We start from the raw sequence: 21,982 nt of genomic DNA, 5'->3' as shown, positions 1-21,982 counted from the left end.
ACACCAGCAAACTGGTGGCTGTTTCTGCTTGTTACTTGTGGTATTCAAGTTTGCAGTTCCTAAGCGCTCAGCAAATTCATATTGAAGCCATGAATGATATGCCTAGGGTCGTCAGGATGATTCCTTAACCACTCATTCACCGCCATCTGAACACTTTCAGCTGGAGAGAGGCACTGCTTGTTGGGACCCCCAAACTCGAAAGCTCCCAGGCAACAAGCCCTGCAGCCAGCCCTGAATATCCTTTCCCCCTGAGACCTCAGCCTCCAATCCTCATGGGTATTTTCTTTGAAACCAGTTTGCAGTTTGCATAGACTTTGGTATATTTTAGATATTGTTCAAAATTATTATTATATTATTATTATTGTTGTTGGGGTTTTTTTGGTAGAGTCAGGGTCTCACTTTGTTGCCAAGGCTCAAACTTGAACTCCTCGCTTCAAGAGACCCTCCTCAACCTCCCAAAGTGCTGGGATTACAGGTGAGCCACCGCGCCCGTATTCTTTAAATTTTAAATCTAACAATCTAAGATAACTTTTTATACCTTTATTACAGATCCCTCCCCAAGAGGAAGATCTTGGACGAGAAAAAGCGAGAGGCTGGAGAGGAGACACTAGTATCTAAGTTGGGGAAATCTGGTCACTTTCCGAGAGAGCAATTCCTGAGGTCAGCGGGGGCGATTGGAAGCTGAGGACCCCACGTGACCTCGGGCTCCGGGGGCTGAGCCGACCCCACCCCTCCCCTCCCGCCCGCCGCCTCCAGGGGGGCGCATGCGCAACCCATGTTAGTGATGGAGGAGAGAAGATGGCGGAAGCGGAGTGAGTGACTAGATGGTGACTGATGTCGTAACTAGGGGGGCGAGTTGGGGCAGCGACACGTTCCCCCAGGGGAAAGCTCAGGGCTCTTTCGCGGGCAGTGTGGGGAAAGAGAGACTCGAGACCCGTCTTATCGTGGAGGAACCTGCTAGGCCCGTGTCGGGGGGCGAAGGCGAACTCTAGGGTTCCGTTACCCTCCAGGCAGGAGCGCCCCTTCCGCCGTCAGGTCCCGGATCTGCGAGGCCTTGCGCGCAGGGTCACCGTTGGGACCCCGGGAGCTGGGGTTTTCCGGAGAACGAGCCCGGGTGGGCTCCTCAGGCGCTGTCATTTCTGCAAGTGGGCCCGGCGGGCAGCCTTGTTAAACGGCTGCCTGCGCAGGAGGCCGCGTAGGGCAGGGCGGGCACTGCCAGGCCTCCTTTGCCTTCCTCTCCTTCCCGCCTCGGCACCACCCCACTCTTCCTCAGCGGGAGAACCCGAGACGCGGGGCTGCCCACAGCCCTCGTGCCGGAGGCCTGCAGGAGTTGTCCCAGCGTGGGCCTGAGAGCGGCGGGGGCTGCTTGCAAGTCTGGTGAGGCTGAAAACACCCTGAAAGAAAGATCTTTCCCTCGAGTCTCTGGCTGCAGCGTTGCTGCCTCCTCACAAGCAGGCCACATTCTTGTGTGTCGGTATGACGATATGCTTAGTTAACGACTCCCGAACTTACTGTTTCCTCGGTAGGCCTCTTGTGCACCAGAACTGCTGGCTGTATTTTGCAGGTATTAGTATGCCTAGACGGTAGAGTTTCCAAAATTGTTCTTTTGTGCCAGGCCTCAAAATGCAGTGCGATGGTTTGGCCAGTTCCACTCACCGATGTTTAGACTTACGCCTAGAATTTGGATTCTCTGTGACCATTTTTGGTTCGTAGTTAGAACTGTTTACCATACTGTTTGGATTGGAGGGCATGGTTGAACAGATTTAACACTTTAAAAAGACCAGAACTTAAGCTCGCTGTTTGCATGTCACTGGTACACGATACGGTAGTAGTATGACAGGCAGCAGTTTGGTAAAAAGTTTACCTTACCTACCACTAATACTGTATAATGTTGAACAGTTACTATATGATGCTGTGATTTGATTGGAAGGCAGTTTGGAAAAAAAAAAAAAAACCAGAAGCATAAAGATGTATGAATTATTTACTAATCCAAAAAGTAAGTGAGGAGTCAGCTTCCTGACGGTTTTCCTTTCACTTTTCCTCTTATTTTCTTTTGCTTTATTTGTGACAGCGTCTTTCACTCTGTCTCCCAGGCTGGAGTGCAGTGGCGTGATCGTAGCTCGCTGCAGCATGGACCTCCTGGGCTCAAGCGATTTTCCCACCTTAGCCTCCCAAGCAAGTTGCTGGGACTGCAGGCCTGTGCCATCAGGCCTGGCTAATTTTTTTATTTTTCATTTGTAGAGACAGAGTTTCCCTATGTTGCCCAGGCTGGCTTTGAATCCTCAGCTCAAGCAATCCTCCCCCAAAGTGGTAGGATGACAGGTGCAAACTGCCACTCAAGGCCCCCACTTTTCCTCTTATTAAATGTTTTATTTTTTTCGTTTTTTTTTTTTACATTTGGTTCCTCAGAGAATATAAATACTGTTTACATATATAATATAGAACAAAGAAAATTTGTACTTAAAAAAGCAACGCTATAGTGTATGTGTACCAATTAGTGCCAAATTCATTTTTTTTTTGTGGAATAGAAAGTGTTCTTGTTACATTCTTGTCAGTACTGCTAATGTAGGATGGGTGGGATTTAGTTTCTCAGAAGAAAAGACCTTAAAAAAAAGGAAGATAAAACCAGTATAATCTCTTGTGTGCTTTTCACCTTCGAGGTACATTTCTGACCCGACAAAAACTACAGCTGTTCTGGTTTCTAACAATATGGAGGTCCTTAGAATTAACTTAAAATGTTTGAATTTATTCAAATACAGATTCTGTATTTAGTGGAATTTTGTACAAGTAAGATTATAGTATTGGAGGGAAAAGATCAGAAAGTCTGGTATAAAAGTGTACTTTACTGTCCATTCATGTGGAAGGGACATAATTTATGTTTTCAAAATCTGGAGTAATTCTTTGTGAAAAAGATTTTGTAAGGATATGGGAAGCTGCTGTTAGCTGCTTCTCTGTGTTCTTACAGCAACCTGCTAATAAGTATAACTCAGTTATTAGAAGTAATAAGGACAGTGTTGTAGACTGATTAGGGGAAAAGCCAGTGTGAGTTAAAAAAAATTACTTTTTAACATTTTTTAAAAATTTATTTTTTAAGCAAAGTATATACGGTAAACTAAACTAAGCTAGTTAACATGAGTCCTTAGGCATTCTGTTCTAATGTATAGGTAAGAATGACTTTAGTTTGTAATTAGTGTAATCAAAAGAATGTAAAGAAGTGTTTTAAAATACCCTTGATACTGCTTAAATTTTTATTTTCCTAGGTAGTTTAGTATTCTGTCATCGCCTGTTTTGGTTTAAAACAAATCTTTCAGTAATGCAAAGATAAACTTTTGGCTATGCTTTATCTGAGTTACATATTCTGAATCATTTGAATTCAAATGTAGTAGGTATTAACTATTAAATATGCTCCATATATGTGAAGTATTTTTCCCTTCTAAATGCTTACAGGGACTGTGTGCTCTCTTTTATGAGGGCCTTCCTAGCAGTTTAGATTACTGCTGATTATTTCTTTGGAATGAACATTCTTTAAAGCTCATAAGATAATGCTTTTACCAATACAAACCCTTTGTGTGACCTGCCAGATTTAAGGATCATAGTACAACTATGGATAGTGAACCAAACCCGGGAACATCTTCTGTGTCAACAACAACCAGCAGTACCACCACCACCACCATCACCACTTCCTCCTCTCGAATGCAGCAGCCACAGATCTCTGTCTACAGTGGTTCAGACCGACATGCTGTACAGGTATTTCAGCTGTAGTGATGGGTAGTCTAAGACTTAAGATGTCATATTACTTTTTGCTTAAGCCAGATTTATGTATTGTTTCATATTCTCAAATGTACAGTTAGAATTACTAATGTTTGAGTCAACTGTCTCAATCCGTTGTGTGTTGCTATAGCAGAATACCAAGACTGGGTAATTATAAAGACAAGAAACTTACTTCTCACATTTCTGGAAGCTGGGAAGTCCAGTATGAAGGTGCTGGCATCTCACGAGGGCCCTCTTGTTGCCTCATTCGATGGCAGCCTCAAGCCCTTTTAAAATATCCTTTAATCTATTCATGTGGGCGGAGTCCTTATGGACTAATCACCCCTCAGGGGTCCCACCTCTTAACATTGTTGCACTGGAGATTAAGTTTCCAACATATACTTAATTGGGGGACACATTCAACCACAGCAACAGCCAACAAAGTTAATTAATAATCATACTATTGGCCAGGTGTGGTGGCTCACACCTATAATCCCAACACTTTGGGAGGCCAAGGCAGGCAGATAGCTTGAGCTCAGGAGTTGGAGACCAGCTGGGACAACATGTTAAAACCCCATCTCTACAGAAAATACAAAAATTAGCAGGGCATGGTGGTGTGCGCCAGTGGTCTGAGCTACTTAGGAGGCTGATGTGGGAGGATTGCTTGAGCCCAGGAGGTCGAGGCTGCAGTGAACTGTGATCACACCACTGTACTCTAGTCTAGGTGACAGAGTGAGACCCCGTCTCAAAAAAAAAAAAAAAGGCGAGGTGTGGTGGCTCAAATCTGTAATCCCAGCACTTTGAGAGACCAAGGCTGGCGGATCACTTGAGTTCAGGTGTTTGAGAACAGCCTTGCCAACATGGTGAAATCCCGTCTCTACTAAGAACACAAAAATTAGCCAGGCATGGTAGTGCATACCTGTAATCCCAGCTACTTGGGAGGCTGAGGCAGAAGAATCACTTGAACTCTGGAGGCAGAGGTTGCAGTGAGCCAAGTGCGCCGCTGCACTCCAGCCTGGGCAAAAAGAGTGAAACTTCATCTCAAAAAAAAAAAAAAAAAAAAAAAGCTGAGTGCAGTGGCTCATGCCTATAATCCCACCACTTTGGGAGGCTGAGGCAGGCGGATCACGAGGTCAGGAGATCGAGACCATCCTGGCTAACACGGTGAAACCCCGTCTCTACTAAAAATACAAAAAATTAGCTGGGCGTGGTGGTGGGCGCCTGTAGTCCCAGCGAGGCTCAGGCGGGAGAATGCCATGAACCTGGGAGGCGGAGCTTGCAGTGAGCCAAGATTGCGCTACTGCACTCCAGTGTGGGCGACAGAGCGAGACACCGTCCTCAAAAAAAAATTATATATATATATAGTATTGAGAGGGCTTAACGTTTGTCAGCATGTAGTTTAAAAGATTATGTGTAAAGAAAATTATAAGGGGAAAGTCTCTATGGTGCTGCTGCAATGTGAAGACACTCAGCCTAGAGCCCCAACATGCAGAATGGCTGTAGGTTTATCTATTTTATATTGGAACTCAAAATATGGACTTAAGGAGATCTGTTAAGCTATGTAGATATGTTATGAAGTTCATTTTAAACCCAGGTTGTCTAAGACCCCTAAGCAGGAGGATCCATTCTAAATCCCTTAGGAGCAGAGGGGGAAGGGAATATTGAACTAGGAAGTCACTTAGTTGAGAAAGTAAAGTTTACTTAGTTAACATTTATGATAATGGAGGTTGGGGCAATATGGTATTATATAAAAAGGGCATGGATTTTCAACTCTATTATGCTTTGTTTGAATTCCGTTTTCATTATCTTTAGGAGTTATATAGCCTTGGGCATGAGACATAATCCCCTTGAGCCTCAGAAAACTAAAATGAGGATGAGACTACCTATTTCGTTAGTTACTCTGAGGATTAAATGAAGTATCTTTGAGATTAAATGAAGTATCTAGAACTGTATAAGGCACATTATAGGTTTTCAGTAGATAGTAATAGCTAATACTTATTGAATAATTACTACGTGCCAAACATTTGATAAATGTTACATGAATTACCTCCATTAATAGTTACCATCCCTCTATGAAGTAGCTATTATTATTATCTCCATTTTACTGATGGGAAAATAAATGTTTTAAATTGGCTAAATAACTTTCCCAAACTCACCTAGCTAGTTCTCATACTTCAGCCTTTGTGCCCTTAATCACTCTGAATTCTTATTTTTTCTATTATACCTGCTTTCTTTCGGTAGAATCAGGGTAATTGCATCTACCCTGAAAACAACTGCTTGCAATATAGTCCTTCCTCTGCTCCATGTTTCCATGGTGGATACCCCAGTATAATGTCTATTTAACTATTTTATGGTTTAGGATTTAATTTTCCGAAGTAACTGTGGAGTGAAACCAGCCGGTTCACCAGAAATTAAAACTTGCATGCAGAGTGGGATTTTAATGTTTTTTACCTTTCGCTGAGGTAAGGGATGTAGGGAAAAGGATGTAAATTTTTTTTTTTTTTTGAGGCTGAGTCTCACCCTATAGCCCAGGCTGGAGTGCAGTGACATGATCTCGGCTCACTGCAACCTCCACCTCCCCGGTCCAAGTGATTCTCCTGCCTCAGCCTCCTGAGTAGCTGGGACTACAGGCACGTGCCACCGTGCCCAGCTAATTTTTTATATTTTTAGTAGAGATGGGGTTTCACCATGTTATCCAGGATGGTCTCTATCTGCTGACCTGGTAATCCGCCTGCCTCAGCCTCCCCAAGTGCTAGGATTATAGGCGTGAGCCACCGCGCCCGGCCCTTTTTTTTTTTTTCCTCCCTCTCTCTGTTGCCCACGCTGGAGTCCAGTGGCATGATCACAGCTCTCAACCCCCTGGGCTCAAGTGATCCTCCTGCTTCAGCCTCCTGAGTAGTCGAGACTACAGGCACATGCCGCTATGCTTGGCTAATTTTTTTATTTTGTAGAGACAGGATCTCACTGTGTTGCCCAGGCTGGTCTTGACCTTCTTTCTTTAAGCTGTCCTCCTGCCTTGGCCTCCCAAAGTGCTGGGATGAGCCACCACGCCTCCCAGAGTGCTGGGATTATCACCACTGATAATATGATAGCTTAATATACTATTTTGTCCTCTAGTTTTCAATTAAGCTGCATAGATTAATAAAAAATTCATAGAAAGATATGTAGATATAGATATATCTCATAAATAGTACTAACTCTGGTTCTTATGAGACCATAGAATTGCTTCTCCCAAAATGCAATCAATCAATATTTATTGAACTACTTAAGTAATTCTTTAATTTTCCAGCTTTCGTTTTTCAGTCCTGGAAATTCTCTTCACCCTCCTTGGGTGAATAATAATTTATAATAAATAAGAACAATGTGCTGTATCTATTACTTTTATTTACTCATTGCTATAAGTTGAGCATTGAATAGTAGGGAAAGATTGTGCTGACAACAGAAAAAATGAGTATACTCTGACAAAAGTATGTATCAAATAGATTGTTATTTCAGTTTGATTTTAGAAGTTTTTTCTGGCTGTTGTCCAGTGATTTTAGAATTTTGTTATGGAATTAGAAGAACAAATAGAGATTGATCTGACTGAAAAAAGTATGTTGTTATAATACTGAATCACTTAATGCTGGCCTGTAGTCACCTGCAGGTAAGGGTCAAAAGCTCCCATTGATTTTGTGACAGAAATTTGTATCAGGCGTAGCAGTCTGTAGTTGGAGAGATGAGATATTAACACATGAAAATAAGCAATAACACACAGAAATATGCTTTCTTGAAATTTAGATAAAAGGATTCATGGTATTATGGTTCAAGATGTCCTGAGAGACCCTCAAGCTATAGGATTATGGCACTATTATTCCCTTAGCTCTTTGAAAACTCTGGTTTGATGCTGCAATTAGGGTTCTGTGCTGTTTGAGTCACAGTGAGCACAGTGTGACTTTTGGATTTGGTTGTATAGGATTGACTTATTCTGACTTAACCTTTTGGACAAGTGTAGGAATTTTCTCTGATTTTACTACAGTACTTCTATATTTGTTTATGAAGTTTCAGGCTCAGATTTTACATTTTACTAATATTCACAGTAATTAACACTTTTTAAGGAATTTTTAAAGTAAGAATAGTTTTATTCAATGTTGAAGCAAAACAAAGTATATGACGTTTAAAATTTTTTAAAATTATTCAGTAATTTTCTAAAGAAGAAATAGTTTTATAATTTTTTAAATTTTACTTTATTTCTTTTTTTTGAGATGGGGTCTTGCTCTGTCATCTAGGCTGGAGTGCAGTGGCATGATCTCTGGTCACTGCACCCTCCACCTCCTGGGTTCAAGCAGTTCTCCCACCTGAGCCTCCCCAGTATCTGGGATTACAGGCACATGCCACCATGCCTGGCCAATTTTTGTATTTTTAGTAGAGACAGGGTTTCACTATGTTGGCCAGGCGAGTCTTGAACTCTTGACCTCAGGTGATCAGCCTGCCTTGGCCTCCCCAAGTGTTGAGATTACAGGCATGAACCAACATGCCCAGCTGCTTTGTAATCTTATATGATTATTAATAACACCTATTCATTGTAAGATTTTCAGACATTTATAGAAAAGTATGAACTAGAAGCTAAAAATCACCTCTAGCTACTCATCAGTGGTCTTTGAAAGTTTTCCTGTGGATTCTTTCAAATATATATGTATTTTTGAGATGGAGTCTCACTTTTTCGCCCAGGCTGGAGTGCAGTGGTGCTATCTTGGCTCACTGCAAGCTCTGTCTCCCGGATTCACGCCATTCTCCTGCCTCAGCCTCCCGAGTAGCTGGGACTACAGGCGCCCACCACCACATCCTGCTAATTTTTTGTAATTTTAGTAGAGACAGGGTTTCACCGTGTTAGCCAGGATGGTCTTGATCTCCTGACCTCGTGATCCACCCGCCTCGGCCTCCCAGAGTGCTGGATTACAGGTGTGAGCCACTGTACCTGGACTGATTCTTTCAAATATTTTAATATAAAAATGGTATCTTACTCTATATACTATTTTGTAACCCACTGATTTTTTTTTTGTTAGTAAATGTAGATCAGTATCAGCAATGTGCACTACAGTGGTCAGTGGTTACCACAAGTTACATTTACATTAAAATTAAAATTAATTAAAATTCAATTTAAAATTAATTCAATTCTTTAGTTGCACTGGCCACATTTTAAGTGCTCAGTAGGCACATGTGACTAGTGGCTACTGTATAGGACAGCACTGATCTACATTACTATTTGTAATGACTGCATGGTAAAGGTATTTCTCTCCACACCCAAGCCCTGAATTCTACCAAGTTTTATCCAAAAAGGTTATACCAACTTAAATTATTACTAGCAGTATGGGAGTATTGGTTTCCCCAGGTAGTAGTAATAGTCTTTTAAATCTTTATCCATCTGAAAGTTGGAAAATAGTATCTTGTTTTAATTTGTAAGTTTTTGACTACTGGTGAGATTAAAAATCTTTTGAAATGCTTAGTTGGCCTGTCTTTTGTGAATTGTCCACTGAGTTTTTTTTTTTTGAGATGGAGTCTCTCTGTGTCGCCCAGGCTGGAGTGCAGTGGCATGATCTCCACTCACTGCAGCCTTTGCCTCCCGGGTTCAAGCAATTCTCCTGCCTCAGCCTCCCGAGTAGCTGAGAGTGCAGGCATGTGTCACCACGCCTGGCTAATTTTTTGTGTTTTTAGTAGAGAGGGGTTTCACCATGTTAGCCAGGATGGTCTCGAACTCCTGACCTTGTGATCCGCCCACCTCGGCCTCCCAAAGTGCTGGAATTACAGGCTTGTGCCACCGCTTCCAGCCCACTGGGTAGTTTTGATGTGTACAAGTTAGTGGTTTCTAGTGATATGTAACTAGGAAAGAGATATGTTAATAAGCTTGATGATATTATGTATTAAAACTGAAATTTTAAACTGCCACTTTTTTATATTTTCATTTTCTGATTAAGATAAAGGTTGAGATTATGGTTTGACATTGGTTCAATTGACTTATCACAGGTAATTCAACAGGCGTTGCATCGGCCTCCTAGCTCAGCTGCTCAGTACCTTCAGCAAATGTATGCAGCCCAACAGCAGCACTTAATGCTGCATACTGCAGCTCTTCAGCAGCAGCATTTAAGCAGCTCCCAGCTTCAGAGTCTTGCTGCCGTTCAGGTAAGACTAAAACAGATTAAGAGTTTATGAGACCAAAGTTTCTGTTTTCTGTAAGTAGTTACTGAAAATAAATACATTGGGTATTATTTCAGAGTTCTCAGATGTCCTGTGGTTATTTTTCCTGAAGGAAACTTATTAATAGGTTGCCAAATAGAAGTTAATTGAGAAAAAGGGGCTATGTTTTTTATGTTACTCTGTTTCTAGCTTTTGTCTCAGTACTTTTTATCCAGACTGGAGAACTGCTACTAGTGGCTTTGTTATATGTATATAGTTCTAGGTACAACAGTGAGTACTTAGGCTTACATAAATTGTATTTTTACTAAAAATAAGATTTAAAAAATTATGTAATTATACTCATTAAAAAATCAAACAATATTAAATTGTTTATAAGAGGTAAAGTAAAGCTGTTCCTTTTCCCTGCCTACCACTGTTTCCCATTCTTCAAAGGTGGCCACTGTAACAATTTATTTTTTTATTTATTTTTTTTTTTTTTTTTTTTTTTGAGGCGGAGTCTCGCTCTGTCGCCTGGACTGGAGTGCAGTGGCCAGATCTCAGCTCACTGCAAGCTCCGCCTCCCGGGTTTTACGCCATTCTCCTGCCTCAGCCTCCCGAATAGCTGGGACTACAGGCGCCCGCCACCTTGCCCGGCTAGTTTTTGTATTTTTAGTATAGACGGGGTTTCACCGTGTTAGCCAGGATGGTCTCGATCTCCTGACCTCGTGATCCACCCGTCTCGGCCTCCCAAAGTGCTGGGATTACAGGCTTGAGCCACCGCGCCCGGCCCACTGTAACAATTTAATACATACTTCTCCAGAAATTATCTATACAAAGATATGTATATCCATCTTTCTAAAATCCAATCATATTCCCACTGATAACAGGATTTCATTATTAAATGCTTGTTTTTTAAAAATATTTTTGTTGTTGTTATACTATTTAAATAAAGCTGTTAAGATTTACTCATAAATCCCCTCACCAGAGGAGGATCTCAGTTGACTGAACCTGAAAAAGGTTTATTTCTGTTACCAACAGATTCTCAGCTGTTGCTTCTTCTTAGTAGTGTAATTTTAAATAACACGTTCATGATACAAGTTAGGAAACTGAAACCCACTGGCACTTGCTGTAGCTCTAATTTCTTTTTCATAACTCCAGAGTAGTGATTCCATTTTAAAGATGACAGAGACCCGTAAAGTGAAACTGACAATAAAGTAGTTAATAAAAAAGACTAGTCTTTGGATCCCCTGTTTTCACCATTCAGTTTTTTCTTATTTAAAAAATCTGTTTAACCAAAGCTTAAGCCATGTTGACTGTAAAATTAATTGTTTCATGCATAGGCCTTTTGACATTTATTGTTGTGGTTTTGTGTTATCATGGTACCAGAAAGTTCTTAACTTTAGGTTTTTACCGATGTATTATAAAAGTCTTACTATTTTAGGCAAGTTTGTCCAGTGGAAGACCATCTACATCTCCCACAGGAAGTGTCACACAACAGTCAAGTATGTCCCAAACGTCTGTAAGTTCCCTAAATTTTTTTTTCCTGGATTTAAAATTTTAAAGAATTGTTTTCCAAAAGTAAACTTGTTATTTATGAAGCTGTTACTATAATTTGTTGCATGCTGTTTAAAGTAACAATTGCCCATAAATAGGAATGATAAAATTCAAGAATTCACAACTAATGTTAAACTTACGAAAATCTGAGTCTTAAAAATACTTTTGTATTATTTCTTGTATATCCTTTTGCATTGATCATGTTCAGATCTTAAGTGGTTTCAGTTTTCAGTGTGTATTGAAAGCCTGAAATACACAATGCAGGGATATTGGCCATGAATTTACTGTGATATACAGTGGAATGTCATGTCCTTGGTAGACATCTAAGCATTTCTAACTTTGTGCCATTCACATTTTAGAAATTATACTTTCAGCTTAAATGAGTTATTTGGGTTCAATTTGCAAGTATCCATTCGAGATAGGGTAATTTATTTTGAGAAAAGAGTAAAAGAAAGCTGATTTGCTATATTGCACAAATATATTGGGAAATTGTGCAAAGTTTCCCAGGTAAAATAAATTTATGGGCATGCTTGTTTAGCTTTAATTTTGGTATAATTTTAAACTGCAAGAATAATAAAAAAATTTCTGTATATACTCTACTCAGATTAATCAATTATTAGCATATTGCCCCATTACTTTATCATTCATTCTTTCCCACTACATGTGTACATATTATTTTTTTCTGAGTCATTTGTAAGTTGAGACATGTTCCTTTATTCCTAAATACTTTGATGTGTATTTCCTAAGAACAAGGCTATTGTTCTGTGAAGCCACGGAAAAATTATTAAATTCAGGAAATATAACATGGATACAATGCAGTTCATATTCACAGTTCATTATTTGTCCCAGGTTTCCCAACCTCATCACTGTGGACATTATGAGCCAGATAATTCTTTGTTGTCGGGGTCTATTGTGTACATTATAGGATGTTTAGCAGCACCCCTAGCTACTAGATACCAGCAGCTTGTGGTCTTTCTCCTTCCTCTAGTGTGATAACTAAAGGTGTCTCCTGGTGGGGAGCAAATTGCCTTTACTTGAAAACCTAGTAATGTCCTTTCTGGATACTTTTTCCTGGTCCAGAATGGTAATACTTTGATACTTCATGAAATTGGCTCCCATACAATATAGTTTGTAGTTTGTTAAGGAACTGAAGGTGCTGTATTTCTTCAGCTAAGGGTATGGTCTTTGCTAAATACATGCTGTGGTCAGCATATAGGTTTTTTTGTTTGTTTGTTTGTTTTTTGCATGGGAATGTCCTGGAGTAGGAACAAGATTAGATTAAAAAGTTACCGGCCGGGCGCGGTGGCTCAAGCCTGTAATCCCAGCACTTTGGGAGGCCGAGACGGGCGGATCACGAGGTCAGGAGATCGAGACCATCCTGGCTAACACGGTGAAACCCCGTCTCTACTAAAAAATACAAAAAACTAGCCGGGCGAGGTGGCGGGCACCTGTGGTCCCAGCTGCACGGGAGGCTGAGGCAGGAGAATGGCATAAACCCGGGAGGCGGAGCTTGCAGTGAGCTGAGATCCGGTCACTACACTCCAGCCTGGGCGACAGAGCGGGACTCCGTCTCAAAAAAAAAGAAAAAGAAAAAGTTACCTATTACTTGAAGATGTTAAAGAAAATGAAAGAGTTAAGTAACCTAGCTCTAAGCATTAATACTGTAGTTTTGGTCATTGACATCAGATGTCTTTAATTAATACAATGGTAGTGGGGAAGGAGTGGTAAACATTTTGTGGGCTACTGAAGGAAATTATATAGACAAATTCTTTATTCTGCAAAATACTGGAATAACGATAGAATATATTTGTATAGATATGTTATTTTGAATTTTTTTCCTTCATGTTATTAAAAGGTATCTTTTTAAACTTTTCTTTCATTATGGCTTTATGTATGTGACATTCACAGAAGTTAGAATTCTAGTGATTGTGCTTATATGTATGACATTGTTAATGATACTTGTCATAAACCAGCAGTATTATACCATGAAGTATACCAAAAGCTATAAATGGCTGGTGGGAGAAGATAAGTAGGAAGAACAGATTCCCAGTAAAATAAAGGAATAAAACATTACATTTGCTTTATTTAGTATTCTTTGTGAGCTTCTGCTCACGTAATTTGACTAGCAGTAAAAGTTATAATGCCCAAGGTAACTTAGTAAGTTTAGGTCAATATCCAAAAAGAGGGTGGAGCGTGATAATAGAAATCTCTTAAGTGGTGATGATAATGAGCCGTCAGGTAGCAGACTAGTAGTTTTCAGAGTTTTGGTTATTTTGAGTTAGGTTTCCAGATAACAGTGAAGCCTTGGGAAAGGGTCCATTCTCCAGAAGATAAAAGGGCTGTCAAGTAACCAACTGGGTAGTTGGGGCTTAGAGTAGAAGTGGGATCCCAGTGGGGAAATGGAATATTATTTAAGAATTGATCAAGTCAAAAGTCCAATCATACCACCTGGGGGAACTGTGTACCTACCGACTGATTGTTCCTAATGTGAAAACCTGAAATGCTCTAAAATCTGAAATTTTTGCACACCAACATGGCTCTCAAAGGGGGAGTGTTCATTGGAACATTTTGGATTTTGGATTTTTAGTTTTGGCATGCTAAACCACTTTGTATCTTTCCAAAATCTGAAAAACAAAAACAAAGAAAATCCAAAACACTTCTGGTCCCAAAGATTTCATATAACAGATACTCCATCTATATGTGGTTTGGAGAGTAGACTGTTGTTAATTGAATGTGTAGGTAACTAGTGGGTACCTGCATTCTTATCTTTAGTTAGAATCATGACTAATTCTAAACAATTATCAGTAGTGGAGGGGTGATTTTATGATTGTTTGGCTTTAAAACTAATTTGGACTGAGCCTTTAGGTTTATGTCTTTAGTATTTCAACTTCAATGGGGCAAAGATTTAGTTAAATTTTAAAATGGAAGTTAAACCAACTAAAAATTCTACTGCTGCCAAAAAAACAGCATAAGCAAAGTGAAAACAGAATGGGAGAAAATATGTTTGCATAAATGGGTAATATTTCTTCTCTTTTTCACTTTAATTTTTTTTCAAAAAGGAAGACAGGGAGAATTTTAGTCTTTTTTTCTTTTCTTTTCTTTTTTTTGAGACAGGGTCTTCCTCTGAGGCTGGAGTGCAGTGGCACGATCATAACTCACTACCACCTCCATCTCCCAGGCTCAAGTGATCCTTCTACCTCAGACTGCTGAGTAGCTGGGACTACAGGCGCACACCACTACGCCTGGCTAATTTTTAAAATTTTTACTAGAGATGAGATCTTGCTGTGTTCCCGTCAGACTGGTCTCGAACTCCAGAGCTCAGGTGATCCTCCAACCACAGGTCACAAAGTGCTGGGATTATGTGGTATAGGCATGAGCCACTACACCTGGCTGATAATATTTCTAAAATACCAAAGACTGTTATATTAGTAAGATAAACAGTGAGAATTCACAGAAGATCTTCGTTGGTAATTTTTAAAAGAAAGACTTTTTTTTTTTTTTTTTTGAGATGGAACGTTCCGTTGCTCTGTCGCCCGGGCTGGAGTGCAGTGGTGCAGTCTTGGCTCATTACAACCTCCTCCTCTTGGGTTCAAGCGATTCTTCTGCCTCAGCCTCCCAAGCACCTGGGACTACAGGCATACACCACCATGCCTGGCTAATTTTTGTATTTTAAGCAGAGATGGGGTTTTGCCATGTTGGCCAGGCTGTTCTCGAACTCCTGACCTAAAGTGATCTGCCCGCCTAGGCCTTCTAAAGTGCTGGGATTACAGACATGAGCTACTGCGCATTGCTATGTTTTGACTTCTAAACACATGAAAATATATTTAACATATCAATAATAAATGTATGTAAAAAGGCTGGGCATGTTGGCTCATGCCTGTAATCCCAGCACTTTGGGAGCCCAAGGCAGGCAGATGATACCCCATCTCTGCAAGCAAAATACAACAACAAAAAATTAGCTGGATGTTGTGGTAAGCGCCTGTAGTTCCAGCTACTTCGGAGGCTGAGGTGGGAGGCTTACTTGAGCCCAGGAGGTCAAGGCTGCCGTGAGCTGAGATCGCACCACTGCACTTCAGCCTGGGTGATAGAGCAAACCCTGTCTAAAAAAATAGAAGTATATGTACAAATAACAATGAAGTACTGTTTTCATCTGTCAAACTAGAAAACAAGTAAAAACGTTTACACAATATCTATTGTTGGCAAGAATGTGAAAAAGTAGATATACGTACAGACACTATTAGTGGGACTATAGATTGGTGCAACTCTTTTGGAGGGTTATTTGGCAGTGTGTGTTAAACTTTAAAACTTGCTGAGAATGGTGGCTAATGCTTGTAATCCTAGTGGTTTGGGAGGCTGAGGTGGGGGGATCACTTGAGTCTAGCAGCTTGAGACCAGCCTGGGCAGCATAGACCCCATCTAATAAAAAGAAATTAGCCAGGTGTGGTGGCGTGTGCCTGTAGTCCCAGCTGCTCAAGAGACTGAGGTAGGAGGATTGCTTGAACCTAGGAGTTTGAGGCTACAGTGAGCTATAATTGTGCCACTGCACTCTAGCCTGGGCAACAGTATGAGACCCTGTTTCAAAAAAAGCCAAAAGAATCTGTGTGTACCCTTTCATAATAGCACTCTCACTTTTAGTGACATAATTAAAAATGGCCTAGATAATTATGCCCATATGTATGATATATAATAGTAAAAAATTATAAATAATATAAATGCCCATTAATTGAGGATTAGTTAAATAAATGATAGTTAATTCCTACGGTAGAATAATATAGCTACTAAAAAATACTGTATGTTTGTGTACAGAGAGACTTGGATTTTCATTATGTATTGAGTGTAAAAAGCAAGAATGCATTGTGTAAGCTTGTTTAACTTGTTTATTTTGGTTATTCTATTTGCAGTCTAAAATTATTAATTGGGGCCAGGTGCAGTGGCTCATGCCTGTAATCTCAGCTTTTTGGGAGGCTGAGGCAGGCAGATCACTTGAGGTCAGGAGTTCGAGACCAGCCTGGCCAATGTGTGAAACCCTATCTCTATTAAAAATACAGAAATAGGCCGGCTGTGATGGCATGTTCCTGTAATTCCAGCTACTTGGGAGGCTGAGGCAGGAGAATTGCTTGAACCCAGGAGGCAGAGGTTGCAATGAGCCGAAATCACGCCACTGCATTCCATCCTGGGTGGTACAGTGAGATTCCATCTCAAAAAATAAAAATAAAAAATTATTATTTGGTTCTTCTTTATGTCCTCTGTTTCTTTAGGGAGACCTTTTTTTTTTTTTAATTTGTTTTAGATATGCTCATTGTTGCTTATTTGAACCATGATTTTTTTTAAGATATGGGGTCTCACTATGTTGTCCAGGCTGGCCTCTAACACCTGGGCTCCGGTGATCCTCCTGTCTTGGCTTCCTAAGTAGCTGGAACTACAGGTGCATGCTACTGGGCCTGACTTCTTTGAAGCATTTTTATGATGGCTGCTTTCTCATATAATTCTTTTTTTTTTTTTTTTTTGAGACAAGGTCTCACTCTGTCACCCAGACTGGAGTACAGTGGCATGATCTCGGCTCACTGTAACCTCCACCTCCTGGGTTCAAGCAGTTCTCATGCCTCACCCTCCCAAGTAGCTGGAATTACAGGCATTTACCACCATGCCCGGCTAATTTTTTTATTTTTAGTAGAGATGGGGTTTCTCCGTTTTGGCCAGGCCGGTCTTAAACTCCTGACCTCAGGTGATCAGCATCCTGAAGTACTGGGATTACAGGCGTGAGCCACTATGCCCAGCCTTCATCATGTAATTCTGATATCTTTGTTATCTAGGTATTGGCTTCTATTGATTGTCTTTTTCATTCATTTTGAGGTTTTCCTGGTTCTAGATGTGATGAGTGATTTTTTATTGAAACTTGGATGTTTTTAGTATTATGTTGTGTGACTAGTAATCCTATTTGACCTTTTTATTTTGGCTGTTTCTCAGTGGGAGAGTGTGCTGCCTTCTTAATGCAGTATGAGGGTGCAAGTGTGAGTCCTCATATGGCATGAAATACAGGGGATACAAGTACAGGTTCCCCAGTTAGCCTCCATTGACACTTGAGGGGATGTTCCTCTTAATTGCTATGCTGGGGTGGGAATTCTGGCTCCTCACTAGGCCTTTACTGAAGCCTCTCTGGCTAGAAGGAATGGGAGTACCTTTTACTCTCCCCACATGGTCTCCACTGAGACTGCAGGGTGCATGGGTGTGGTGGTGGTGGTTTATTATCACCTGGCTAGGATGAAAGTCCTGTTCTCTATATGGCCTTTTCTGACATGAACCTGTTGGAGGGGTTGAGGGAGTTGGAAAATCAAGTTCTTTGCAGACATGGGTGGGGTCACAGTTTTTTTCTGTAGTGTTTGGTTGGAGTAGAGTAATTATTGTCTAAAACTTTGCTGTGTTGCAAGGCTGTCCCTTTCCTGGTCCTTTGGTTAAAAAGAGCAGGCTTTTGTTGGGGATTTTTGATTGTGCCTCTGGTGTTTCTGAGTTATTGACTTCTTCATTTCCACCCTCCAAGTGTGGGTTATAAGAGGTAAAATGAAAACCCAGAGAATTCATTACCATGTTGTGTACTCGGTCCTGAGGTCTCTAGCCAGTCTCTGTATTTTTTCTTCTACCTTTTGGGGTCTTCTTAGGTTTATTTTATATGTAACGTAAGAGTTTTTAGTTGTTCTTGGCAGGAGGAATAGGGAAAAGTATGTCTACTCCATTTTTTTGGAAACAGAATTCTTGTCATTTAACTTATTTTTTAAAAGTTATTTGCATGTGTCCATTTGATTGTGCAAGCAGAAGATCTGTAATGGTACACAACAAACTGTTATTAGTGGTTATCTCTGAGGAAGGAGGTTGAAGAGCTTTATTTTGTTAATTTTTATATTATCTAAATAAAGTTGAACAAACTATTGTTGCCTAAGGAATAGATAACACAAATGTATAGAGTAAAAGTGACTACCTCCCTTCAGTAATCCCATTTTCTCTGACAAAGTTTTGTTTAAAGCTTTCCTATATGTTTTCTTTTTTACTTTTTTTTTTTTTTTGGTTAGAAAATACTCTCTCACTCTATTGCCCCAGCCAGAGTACAGTGGCATGATCATAGCTCACTGCAGCCTCAAATTCTCAAGCAATTCTCCTGCCTCAGCCTACTGAGTAGTTGAGACTACGGGTGCATGCCTCCACACCCAGCTATTTTTGTTTTTGTTTTTTTTGTATAGAGAAGGGATCTCACCTCTGGCTGGTCTTGAACTCCTGGCCTCAAGCAGCCCTGCCTCAGCCTCCAAAAATGCTGGGATTATAGGTCTGAGCCACTGTGCCTGGCCTGCTTTCCTATATTATTACTATACCTGCCTGCCTGCCTTCCCTCCTTTTTTTTTTTCTTTTTGACGGAGTCTTGCGCTGTCACCCAGGCTGGAGTGCAGTGGCACGATCTCAACTCACTGCAACCTCCACTTCCCAGATTCAATAGATTCTTGTGCCTCAACCTCCTGAATAGCTGGGATTACAGGCGCCCGCCACCAAGCCTGGCTAATTTTTGTATTTTTAGTAGAGACAGGGTTTCACCATGTTGGCCAGGCTGGTCTTGAACTCCTGATCTCAGGTGATCTGCCCGCATCGGCCTCCCAAAGTTCTGGGATTACGGGTGTGAGCCACCATGCCCGGCTGACTATACATTTCTATACATAAATATAAATAGGCTTATAGTTAATTTTGTTTGTTTTCATGTGAGGGCAGTGCCATCAGACACACACACGTGCATACACACACACACACACACTTTCTTTACTAAATATTTGGGCATTTTCAGCTGGAAAGGATTATGTGGCTGAAAACTACAATCATAAGTCTCTGAGTGACTTAAGGGCTATGTATATATCATTCTCTTTCCTTGTTGCATTTGGCCCTATAACTACATTAATCCCTGATATTTTGACTTCAACTCACTGTACTATTCTGTCAGAAAGGGAAAAAACTTGTTTTTTTATTTATGGCTTTCTAATTATGATGCTAGACAAGATGAGCTTTTGAAGCCCAGTTTTATGACTTTATTCATTCATGCATTCACTCATTCAGTCATCAGATATTTATTGAGCATTTAATATTTGCCAAATCCTCTTCTAGGTGCTGAGGATACACTACCACAACAAACAAATCTCTTTCCTCATGGAGCTAGGGATAGATGAACATTAAACAAGTACATAGTATGTCAGATGATGGTAAGTGAAAGAGAAAAATAAAGCAAGGAAAGGGAACGGGCTGGGGAAATATGCCATTTTAATTATGATGGTCAGGGAAAGCCTTGTTAATAAAGGTGGCCTTCTTAAGGATGGTGAGGGGGGCAGACATGCACAGGGAACAGAAGGAGGACAATGTGGCTGGAGTGGAATGAGAGAGTGGGAGTGTGGTTTAGAGATGACATCAGAGAGGTAATTGTAGTCCTAATCATGAGGAAATTATAAGACCTTTGGATTTTAGTAAGTATGAGTTGGGAAACTATTGGAGAGCTGTTCTCGTATGGAAGTGACATGATCTCAAATTGGTTTTTGAGAGTAGGTTCTAGGGGCCAGAGATAGAAGCATGGAGTTAAATGTTCTTGTAATAATTCAAATGGAAAGACATTGGCGGTTTGGATCATGAGGTTGATATTAGAGGTGGTGAAAAGTGGTTGGCCAGATTTTGAATTTTTTTTTAACATTTAATTATAGAAGTTTGGATATGTTTTGAAAGGAGAACTAACACAAGATATGCTGATGCATTGAATAAAAGATGTGAGGAGTCAAGGGTGACTCCATAGTATTTTGGCTGAAGCATCTGGAAAGATTGGGAGCTAAAGGAGGTATTGGAGAAGAAAATTAGGAGTTTGATTTTGTACATGTTAAGTTTATGATCTGTATTAGACACCCACCTGTAGTATTGAGTAGGCATTGGTTATGTGAGTTTGGAGTTCATGTGGGAGGTTTCATGATTAATGATGTCTCATGCAGCTCCTTGAACGTTCATGTCACACGAGTACTTGATGACTTCACTACTGTTCATGGTGTGATGAGAGAAAGTTGGGTAGAATGGAGGAGATGAGGGACTTGGGTTCTAATCTTAAATTCTGTGACTGACTGTTAATGTGACTTAACCAAGTCATTTAACCTCCCTGCCTGCCAATTTTCTGTAAAATTAAATTGTCTAATTAAATGGTTTTAGTCTTTTCATCCAGATATCCTTGGATCTGTATCATAGAGAAAGTTCAGGAAATGATGCTATGGACTGAATTATGTCCCCCATATTCATATGTTGAAGCCTAACTCAGACTGTATTAGAGATAGGACCTTTAGGGATGTGATAGAAGTTAAAGGAAGTCATAAAAATGGAGCCCTGATCTGATAGAATTGGTTTCTTTTTTTTTTTTTTTTTTTTGAGACGGAGTCTCGCTCTGTCGCCCGGGCTGGAGTGCAGTGGCCGGTTCTCAGCTCACTGCAAGCTCCGCCTCCCGGGTTTATGCCATTCTCATGCCTCAGCCTCCGAGTAGCTGGGACTACAGGCGCCCGCCACCTTGCCCGGCTAGTTTTTTGTATTTTTTAGTAGAGACGGGGTTTCACCGTGTTAGCCAGGATGGTCTCGATCTCCTGACCTCGTGATCCGCCCGTTTCGGCCTCCCAAAGTGCTGGGATTACCGGCTTGAGCCACCGCACCCGGCCAGAATTGGTTTCTTATAAAAGAAGAAGAGACACTGGCAATTTCTCTGCTATGTGAGGACACAGTGAGAAGGTGGCAGTCTGCAAGCCAGGAGGAGAGCCCACACCAGAAACTGAATCTGTGGGCACCTTAATTTTGGACTTCCCAGCCCCTGAAAGTGTACAAAATAAATTTCTGTTAAGTCAGGGGTCAGGCCATGGACTGGTACTGCTTTGTGGCCTGTTAGGAACTGGGCCTCACAGCAGGAGGTGAGTGGTGGGTGAGCAAGTATTCTAGCCTGAACTCCGCCTCCTGTCAGATCAGCGGCAGCATTAGATTCTCATAGGAGCATGAACCCTATTGTGAACTGCACATGTGAGGGATCTAGGTTTGAAAATCTAATGCCTGATGGTCTGAGATGGAACAGTTTCATCCCAAAACCCATTTTCCCCACCCTGTCTGTGGAAAAATTGTCTTCGATGAAACCGATCCCTGGTGCCAAAAAGTTTGGGGACCACTGGTTTAAGTGACCCAGTGTGTGGTGTTTTATTATGGCAGCCTCCATAGATTGATATGACAGACTGGGGTCTGGGCCTTACCTTATTGTAAGCTTTAGCCAGCCAGAGAGCAGTTCTGTGATCTTTTTGAATCTCAAGTTCTGAATAAGACTGTGTTTATTAATAAGAAAAAAGTTTGAGAACTTTTTCATGTTTAGATGTTAATCTAGGATTATGTGAGGGTTTCTTAAATAGTTTATATGTGTTATAAAAATACATGTGCCCATCACATAGTAGGTACTTAATAAATACTTGTTGAAAGATGTATGGTAGGTAATAAGTATCAGCTA

At 40.7% G+C, this 21,982-nt stretch overlaps 2 protein-coding genes across 15 annotated transcripts in view; one reads left to right on the top strand and one right to left on the bottom strand.

Annotated features, from left to right (window-relative positions):
• Positions 1-731: 731 nt before the first annotated feature.
• PHC3 (polyhomeotic homolog 3) overlaps positions 732-21,982 on the top strand; it is a 95,868-nt gene continuing 74,617 nt past the window's right edge. For 9 of the 12 annotated variants that reach the window (XM_033211683.1, XM_033211682.1, XM_033211681.1 and 6 more), the window contains exons 1-4: positions 732-812; positions 3,582-3,747; positions 9,751-9,906; positions 11,342-11,419. In XM_033211683.1, coding sequence (XP_033067574.1) covers positions 799-812; positions 3,582-3,747; positions 9,751-9,906; positions 11,342-11,419 — 414 coding nt within the window. In that variant the 5' untranslated portion in view covers positions 732-798. Of the gene's footprint in view, positions 828-1,545; positions 1,565-3,581; positions 3,748-9,750; positions 9,907-11,341; positions 11,420-21,982 lie in introns of those variants that run through there. The other 3 variants (XM_033211678.1, XM_033211675.1, XM_033211676.1) reach the window with 2 other exon arrangements.
• Positions 9,660-21,982, bottom strand: part of GPR160 (G protein-coupled receptor 160) — a 129,868-nt gene continuing 117,545 nt past the window's right edge. For all 3 annotated transcript variants that reach the window (XR_004437183.1, XR_004437190.1, XR_004437189.1), the window contains one exon: positions 9,660-9,912. The gene's annotated coding sequence lies outside the window, so the exon portion shown is untranslated. The remainder of the gene's footprint in view (positions 9,913-21,982) is intronic.

Source organism: Trachypithecus francoisi, unplaced genomic scaffold, assembly GCF_009764315.1.
Source record: "Trachypithecus francoisi isolate TF-2019V2 unplaced genomic scaffold, Tfra_2.0 Lachesis_group0, whole genome shotgun sequence".
NCBI classification, from domain to species: domain Eukaryota; kingdom Metazoa; phylum Chordata; class Mammalia; order Primates; family Cercopithecidae; genus Trachypithecus; species Trachypithecus francoisi.
The sequence above is the reverse complement of the archived record's forward strand: the minus strand, read 5'-3'. Positions and strand labels throughout refer to the sequence as shown.